Raw genomic sequence first — 9,041 nt, forward strand, 5'->3', positions numbered from 1 at the left:
CTGGGACAATTATTCGGTCGCATTCCATTTGCTGAATTGAACAGAAAACAATTCGATCAGTTTTTGGCTGACTACAGTGGTCTTTTGAACGAATCAGATTTGACTGCAATTACTTTGAAGGCCATTGAACGAGCATCTGCTTTGGATTGTGATCGTCAAATTCAGAATCATTGTGAACTTCAACTCTACGAAGATGACTGTAGTTTTGATACACTATCATCATTCTTCAGTTCAACCAAAAGTCTTCTGTTGACCGAAATTCATTGCGGTGGAATATCTGGAAATTCTGGTCTGATGAAAGACGTGCGTGCATCAGTTTACCGTGGAACCGAACTACTACGCTCTAGCGTAGAAATGACATCTAATCAGCGGAATGAATATTACGTTGTTCTTAAGGAACCCATTGCAATCGAAATAAATGTTAAATATGAATTTCGAATTGATGACTCTAAAAACGTCCGTGCAAACCCGATGGAATTTCTTGGAACCGTTGAATTGCAAGATGGCGGTCAAATCTGCTTTACAAACCCTTACGGACCGGTATCACGACTAGTTTTTCAAAATCCCTGAGATCAGTCAATGTCATTCAACATCGAAATAGTTTGACCAATTCAATAGCTCAATACCCAAGAGATAATCCTCTTTATCTATGCTAATTTTTCATTCTCACTCCATTTACCGTAACATTTCCGATTACAGTAGAACCTCGATTATCCGTCAGGCACCGGACCAGAGCCTTGACGGATAATTGAAAAAGACGGATAATCGATGAGAACAGATTTGGTGCATTGTTCAATATATTGGACAATCTTGTATATACAAGAAGTGCACCGAAAACGCAAAACCTCTGATTTCAAATCTTATTGTGCGAATGTATAAGCGGCACACAATTGATTTTGATTATGAAAGTTAGTTGGCAACTTTATTCGTATGTTCAAGTGAAATAAACTGAAAAATGAACTGAACAAAAACTTTTCCACCTTGAAAATGTATGACGGTTAACGGAGGTGACGGATAATGGGAGGACGGATAATCGAGGTTCTACTGTATTAAAATAAAATACAACTAGATTTTGTTAGGCTTAACATCTGCTCAATTCGCATAGATTCAATATTGATATGTTACAGATTAAGTCAGTTTATTACAATTTTTTGTGTAATTCAAAATATGTTAAGTTCATCCATCAAATAAATTCCATATGTCTTTAATTAGAACTTCAGCAATCTGACTTGAAACATCGTTTATGTAAAAAATACAAATCAAAGAATAATCAAAGATACAATCAAAAAATCTTTCGTCGGTGATTACCTTAAGAAATGCTTGTGTTCCAACATCCAATCGGTGATTGATTACTTGAAGTTTTACTTTTTCAACGAGATTTTAACACGAGTTTTATCTTATATTTTCTTCTATATTTCATAAATAGCTTATGGATGGAAACGTTAAACTAAAAAGTAATAGGTAAGTCGATATGTAATGAGACGTTTTATTTAAACCCGATTTTTCATCAAATTCAAACACAAATCTTTGAAGAAAAAAAATATTGTTTTGTTAGAAACTACTTGAGTCATTTTTGAAATTTAGACCTATTGGTATGGTTTTTTTCCTGACAGTTTTGTGGTAAACTAAAAAGTGATTTTCAGAATTAAAGAGATTTTTCATTTTATACTGACATTTTTTCTTTAATAATTCATTTATTAGCCGTGGAATCATATTAGAAAAATGAAATAGAATCAAGATCATCACTTGAAATTGCATATTTCCAAGGCTGTAAAGTTTTCAACGATGGATGCATGCTAACGAAAACTAAACGGATCGAGTCTATGTCTTCAGATTTATCTTGCTCCAAATTGTCAGCTTATGGCCCATAGTTTTGCGAGTAACATTTAATGAGCGTCATTCCACAAATCTTATTGAATTACTCACCCAAAAAAAGTTATGAGCTAGTAACAAGGAATTTGCATTGTGCTCGAATGAAGCTTAGAGTCCATTGATTAGGTTCACAAGAAAAATGAGGTAAATGCTGAAGTCAAAGAAAAGACACAGAAAAACGATAAAGAATATTTGTTGGTTTGAAAGTGTAAATCAAAATATATATTCAAAAAATCATGTCTATTCCTGTTCCATATGGAACATATACATATGTATAGAAAACGAGTTGATGTAAATTGCTGAGCAAAAAAATTAAACTAATGGATTATTAAATATATAAAAATGAGGTCCTTAAATTCTTAGCTTGATTATGAATACGAATAATAGGGATATTTTGAGATCTGAATGTTTTGATGCTTTTTTTTGTTTTGAGATCATAATATTTCTTGTTGAATATTTGGATTTGAAATGGCCAATTTTTCTTGTCAGAAATCTTACTAGTCGGACCAGTCTGAATTATCTGCTACAATCGCTCTACTTGTACCACTCGCGCCACACGGTTCAGCCTGATCATCCTCCCAATCACCATCGTCCACTTCAACCGTTTCGATTGCACCACTCGGCCCAGCCAGTTGATCACCCCAATCATCAAGCAAGTCAGTGTAATCATATTGGAAATTGCTTGCGCCGTTTTGTTCATCCAAATCATCATCATCAACATTGTGATCATCTTCGTCATCACTGGATGGCCAATCTGGTTGGCTACATCTCCAATTCTGCCAGGTATCGGCTGGATGGTGATTTTTACGGAAACCATCGTTAGCACGACTGCTATTCGCGATAATGTTATGCCCAATCCCCTTTATTTCGGAGAAGAATGAATTATGCCCGAACATCGAGAAAAATGGATAGCTGGACGGTTCAGTTTCAGCTGCAACAATTTCAATCGTTACGAATTCAACAAACTTGAGTGGGAAATTGGCGAAAAAGTCCTTTGAATGGATGTAAATCTTCAAATGGGCAGCACCATGAAGATCCATGCGTTCCTGGTCCAATGCTAAAAAATCGATTTTCGTGAGCTGGTTTGTGAAACCCTTAAGAAAGATTTTCCTTAGTTTCACCAATTGACCAACAGCAGCCAACATATTGCGATGAAATTTTTGGAAATTGAAGTATGAAATTTCGTCGATGTACAATTCAGTCAAGTTGGGCATCTTTGCAATCAAATCGGTGTGTGCAAACGGTAAATGTGATGCTGTGATCCGCAAAAACTGGAGATTTTCGAACGTATACATTGTGGTAAGCACCTCGTCAATGGAAACGTTGAAATAAACACCAAACATGTTTGAATGAAGGAATGCCAGTTGCGAAATGATATCAGCTTTGGAAACCACCAGATGCAAGTTCACATTTTGAACAGTGAGCAACTTCATCAGAATATTCATCGTGGAATCTACTTGGATGTCATTAGCAGTTAACGCACCTCCACTTAAACCAGAATCCAAATGAACGAACAGTTCGTCAATTTTCACATCCTTTGCCATCAATTGAACGATGTCATCCACATTTGTGCAAAAAAGTGAGAATCGTAGAATGTTTGGGTTGGTGTCAAGCAACGATTTTATTTTGTCAGCATCTGGACGCTGCGAAGGTGAATGCCACTCGAGGCTTTCAAGTTTGGCGTATCGTTGTTGCAACCAGTCGGTGCCTGTGAAATTCAAATATCGAACTCTCAAGTGTTTCAGATTTGGTGCATACTTGAAAATGCCATCGTACGGATCCTCGACGATAGCAGAATAATCGATGGTGATGATTTCAGCGGATTTCAACATGTCGACAAGTTTGATACCAGCACCATCCAATCTGCGCCAATTGTTGAAGTGAACTTCCTTCACAACACCCTCCATCTCTTTGCCCTTGTAGAATTCATTGACTACGTCTAACTTTGTTTTTAGGCCGTCACCGTTCAGGATCACATTTCGAATGCTTTTGTCAAAACACTTGATGTACATTTCATCGCGTGGCTCTTTTATCCATGTGCCGTCTTCTTGAATCGAATCGATGCGCATGACCTTTGATGGATATTTTTCTAAGAACTGTTTGCCGCACAAACTGTGCAATCGAGTACAGGTACCACTGAGGGCACACAAGTCATCTAGTGGCATCCGGCGCAGAATATCGTAGCAGCAGTCGTCCTTCAGTTTCTCGAACGCTGACTTATTGACTTCATCGTTCTGTTCCCAAAGCATGGTTACTAGTTCACGCTGCGCATATGATCGTTCTGGAAAAGCGAAGAATTCAATTGATAACTGACGTGCGATGCGACTCCAATACTGCGCAATTTATTAAGATGAACGAACAATAAACAAGAGAAGTGTTTTTGTCAGCAAATGATTCATACCCTAAAAATGGCTGCTTCAAAAGACTTATTGCGCAATTGCTGTTCACCAGCGGAGACACTCGTTGTGAAATTCCCAACAAATTTTACAGTCTTCGTTCTTGAGTTGATAAATTCGATTTCGATTGAACTTTAATGATTTGGTAGAGCTCACTTTTGATATTAATCTCAATAAATACAAAGAAATATCCACAAATTCAATGAAATTTTTGTAAATTATGATCTGAATAACTTTTCAATGATATGCTGTAGTCTATGTCATTTTGTTTTATGAGTAGCTCTGCGTGATATGACGTGTTATTGCATGTACAATGTTATCATCCAAACAGAGTGCGCTCTGCACTTCAATTCAACATGAATTCGGAATAGAATTCGAATTCCGAATGAAAAATTTATTTTGAAGACAAAATTGTCTATGTTAGAACAGAAACAATTTCAGTAGTTGAAATGTAGTATAAGCTATTTTCCTCATTTTCCATAGTCACTTTTCTGATAGAGATTTGAATCGATACAATACAAAAGTATTTTTGGAATTAAAACTTGAACAGACTCACTGAACGCGTTTAATGTTCATTGAGTTCAGGTTATGAGATATGTCAAAAGGACTCAATTACAATGAAATTTCTTTGTACACAACAGCTATTCGATTCGCAACACAAGCAATTTCACAACAAATGTTCACAACACTTTTTTGTTTAATAACACCACCTTGAGAAAATCGAAAGTTTTTTCTGGAAAGTAGGTAGTAAGTACACTCATGTAAAACTTTGTAGACAAAAATATCTTTTTTTAAGTTGCTTTGGCTTATGGGCTTACTTCGATTCTAAACTTATTTTTCTATTATCCAAAACAGCGATGGCCAATACCGTGTTTAGAAAGGACAGTCACTTGATTCAGAACCACTCTAAAAAGTTGTATTTGGATCCGAAGACGGCCGATGTGAATTTTGTATTCGGTGCTGGAACTGATTACGTTGAAGCTGTCCCAGCTCACAAAAACATCCTGTCTATCAGCAGTCCAGTGTTCGATACGATGTTTTATGGTTCATCATCCGTTCAAGGTGACATTTCGATTGTTGACGCATCTCCTGCGGCATTCAAGGAATTTCTGCAATTTTTCTATTTGACCAAAGTTCGACTCACATCCGAGCACATCGTCAACGTTTCTATTTTGTGCAAAAAGTACGAGGTTACAGAAGCGTTGAAGCTCTGTGAAGAGCCATTGCAAAAGTCATTCACCATCGACGAGATGTGCTCTGGTTATGCATTGGCCATTCTACTCGAGTTGACAAACACGATGCAGTTCTGTGAGGTGATGATCATACAACATGGAGACGAAATCCTCAAATTGGCCAGTTTTTTGGAATGCAATTGCGACACGCTCGACAATATAATTCTGTTGGTGGCATCGAAGTGCAGTGCTTCGGATCGCGTTGATGCGTGCATGGCCTGGGCCAAAGCCGAATGCGAACGAAAGAACCTGGAAGAAACACCGGCAAATCTCAAAGCTCAACTGGGACATTCATTCGCTAACATTCCATTTGCTGAACTGAACAGAAATCAGTTCCAACAGTTTATGGCTACGTATAATGGTTTTTTGAACGAGTCTGATTTGGCTGAGATAGTTTCGAAGATAATTTTTTTTAGACTAAAATAGCTTTAAGTGAATATTTTAAATGTATCAAACAAGGTCGGTCTTCAAATGAATTTCGTATTTTTTTTTATTATTGCAAGTTTCGAATGAAAGTCACCATTTGATATATATTGGTAAAATCTTTTCCCGAGCAAATGATCTAAATTGTAAGTAATTAACCTTGAAAAATTTCTTATGCGTGTTGAAAAGCGAAAACGGTAGTAACAGTCTCAATTCTATTTTGGTGTTCTCGACACTGCTGAGTTAACAGGGGCTATAAATCTAATACAGCCCAACCAACGATGAGCCGTAATGCCGTAACGCCGTAAACGATATGTATTAGAGATGATTTATTAGGCCGTTCTTACTGAATTCTTTCGGACAATTTTTTCCCAAAAGCACGCTAATATCAGCGCAGTACTCACCTTATGATGACATGGTTTTTGCTCATGTTCACACCAATCTTATCATTGTTTCAATTTTCCTTGCTTTAGAAATTAAAGCGGATCCGTTTTCTGTTTGTAAAAGTCAGGAATTGAATTTTATTAAAAAATTAAGTAGAAAAAGGTGGTTGCCAAAGGTGAAAGTCAAAGTGTCGGCTCTAATGTGGCTATTTGCTTAGATTTGAACAATTGTTTCGGCAGTAATTTTACTGTATTAATGATATAGTCACTTCATGTGAATGAAAGTGTTACAATTATATTGATTAAACTGTTAAAGCTACCAACTTATTTGGTACTTGGATATGTGTGTATCTTGTTCAATTTGTATGTAAGCATAGTCCGAATGCAGAAGGCATTCCAAGTTGAAAACTATTCATGAGTGAAAACATCCAAAACTACTCCTTTCTTTCAACCACAATTAGCTCGTCCATTTTGGTTGCGTTCCATTCCGGGGTGATCCTGGAGTAAAGCTCGTCCATGTCATCTTTATCGGAAACTGTCAATGAAAATTTGTGGACAGTTTGACTTTCGTTCAAGAAACGAATTGCCGCATTCACGGAACACAAGCACTGAGTCATGTACAATTCAATCAGATTCGGGAGATTTGCAGCGAGTTGCACCATTTGATGTTCAGTGAGAAATCTTGAGTATGGGTACAGCATGATGATTTTGAGTTTTTCAATTGTTGGATGCCCGATGGCAAAATTAACCCATGAATCATCTAAACCGCCGACTAATGTACACTCTTTGAGTTGTTTGAAAGTGAACACTTCCTTTGGCTTGCACTTATTGCGACTTCGGGGTATGTTCAATTTGAGCGTTTCGACACTTTCAAATCGGATCGGTTCAGCTGGGTAATTTCGGAAACGATTTTCGTCATAGTTTAGCTCCAGAGCGTTAAGTTGTTTCAACTGCTTGCTGGCGTAGTCCCAAAATTTCAAACTGTAGACACCATAAATGCTTAAACTTTGTAGTTGAGGATTTAGACATATGATCTTTCTCACGTCGGTTGTTGTGAGTCTATCGCACCAATTTAGCACCAAGTGCTCAACTTGCTGAAATTTACCGGCAAACATCTTGTGATTAAAATAACGATTAGAACGCAATTCCAAACGATGCATCTTTGGGAAAGTGTCATTGAATTGCGATGCCTCAAATTCTATCGTTCCAAATCCGATTGAAACCTTTTCAACATTTTTGTATGGCTTTTTCGTGTCTGCATGCGTGAAATTTTGACCTCTTAGTGTGAGTGATTTCAGGCTGTCTGAACAGTATTCGTTGATATAGGCTAGAATGTATTTGTTCTTGGGAATAACGCCACCATACATCGATATATTCGAAATACATTCACCAAAAAGACGCAGAATTCTGAAAGCTTGCGCCGGTCGGCGGATGCGAATAGCACCGTTGGTCACCTCTACTGCCTCTGCCTCCGGCAAATTTGATGAAAAGTCAAGGGCCCAGATCGCCACCGTCCTCCTTCCATATTTGCGGAAAAAAAACAGGGGCTGCAGCTTGTCCAAGATGTTTGTTCGCGCTAGCCACATCGATCAGCTCCATCAGACTCAAGTGGTTGAACACATGCTCAAGGCAATCGTTGTTAACGTCTACAATCTTTGTAGCACACGCCACTTCATTGTCATTTGCTTGTCGTTGTCGCTTTGCTCGGTTGTTTCGCTTCGGTGTTTGACATCGTCGCTTCTTTTTATTGGCCATCACCAAACAATTCGTCACCTCAAGCTGGAAACTAAATTGATTTTTAAGTTATGTTAAATGTTTTGTATTGAATGAGTCGAGCAAAAATTGGGAAAGGTCTGGAAACCCTTTTTGAAATAGACCATTTCAATTAAAACAGTTCTTTTTCTTCAAAACGACTGATGATAATGTCATTGAGCATTGAGAATCTGGATCATATTCAAATTCTTTCAATAAAATTCTGGCAAATTCACCATCACTAAAATACTAACATTTTAATACAATTTCACTTTCCGGCTTCAATTTTGATTCACAGAACTTTGCTAAACAAATTAGCAATCGACTCCAATTTCTTTATAATTATTTTTTGAATAATTTTCCAAAATATAAATTCCAGAGCAACCACTCTTAGATATAACGTCCAATAACACTAAAACAAACTTGTGTTCAGTTCAACGATTTGAATGTAACTGATTTATGAACGCAGATTCGGTCTCTTTTATAGGACAAAACTTCACACTGATGTATTTTACATGAACAATTGTATATAAAATCAGGTAAAGCTCTATGCACTAGCGCATTAGTATGTTCCTGGTTGAAATATAGATAGATAGATGACCAATGCGGCTAGCAAGTTTACATGACTCCTAAACTGAGAGAAGAAGAGTATATTTTCTCTGAAAATATTCGCCTAATTCCACATGACACTGCCAGACACTCCGGATTATAGCCTTCTTGGTAAAACATAAACCTCGTATTAAAATAATCCTTGGCAGTGACTTTTCTTGTTGGTGCGATAATACTGTCATAAAGCCATGAAAATGATCTGGAAAAAAACGAGAAGAAATTCATGTGCAAACATGAGAATATTCAATTTTGGCGCCTCATTGATTAAATTCAAGATGAGACAATAACGAACTCTAACTCCGCGCTTAGAAATTATGCAGCATACGTCGTCTACAAAAAACCTCATTCATATATATCGAACAGTTCAGCAGAAG

At 37.2% G+C, this 9,041-nt stretch overlaps 2 protein-coding genes across 2 annotated transcripts; one reads left to right on the top strand and one right to left on the bottom strand.

Moving 5' to 3' along the window:
- Positions 1-2,063: 2,063 nt before the first annotated feature.
- LOC129570379 (uncharacterized) lies at positions 2,064-4,540 on the bottom strand. The gene is made up of 2 exons (XM_055449954.1): positions 4,274-4,540; positions 2,064-4,153 (listed from the first exon to the last, which is right to left on the bottom strand). The coding sequence occupies exon 2, from the start codon at positions 4,119-4,121 to the stop codon at positions 2,370-2,372; it is 1,752 nt and encodes a 583-aa protein (XP_055305929.1). The 5' UTR covers positions 4,122-4,153; positions 4,274-4,540; the 3' UTR covers positions 2,064-2,369.
- Positions 4,541-4,944: 404 nt separating this feature from the next.
- LOC129570362 (BTB/POZ domain-containing protein 6-like) lies at positions 4,945-5,926 on the top strand. Its single transcript, XM_055449936.1, has 2 exons — positions 4,945-5,015; positions 5,124-5,926. Exon 2 carries the CDS (start codon positions 5,126-5,128, stop codon positions 5,924-5,926), a length of 801 nt encoding a protein of 266 aa, XP_055305911.1. The 5' UTR covers positions 4,945-5,015; positions 5,124-5,125.
- Positions 5,927-9,041: the final 3,115 nt, after the last annotated feature.

This window comes from Sitodiplosis mosellana, unplaced genomic scaffold (assembly GCF_009176505.1).
Source record: "Sitodiplosis mosellana isolate CC-2019 unplaced genomic scaffold, AAFC_SMos_1.0 Smas_scaffold_54, whole genome shotgun sequence".
Lineage (NCBI taxonomy): Eukaryota > Metazoa > Arthropoda > Insecta > Diptera > Cecidomyiidae > Sitodiplosis > Sitodiplosis mosellana.

Excerpts from the sequence above, each read along its gene's own strand:
- LOC129570379 (XM_055449954.1), bottom strand. The coding sequence starts at position 4,121 with ATGCTTTGGGAACAGAACGATGAAGTCAATAAGTCAGCGTTCGAGAAA.
- LOC129570362 (XM_055449936.1), top strand. The coding sequence starts at position 5,126 with ATGGCCAATACCGTGTTTAGAAAGGACAGTCACTTGATTCAGAACCAC.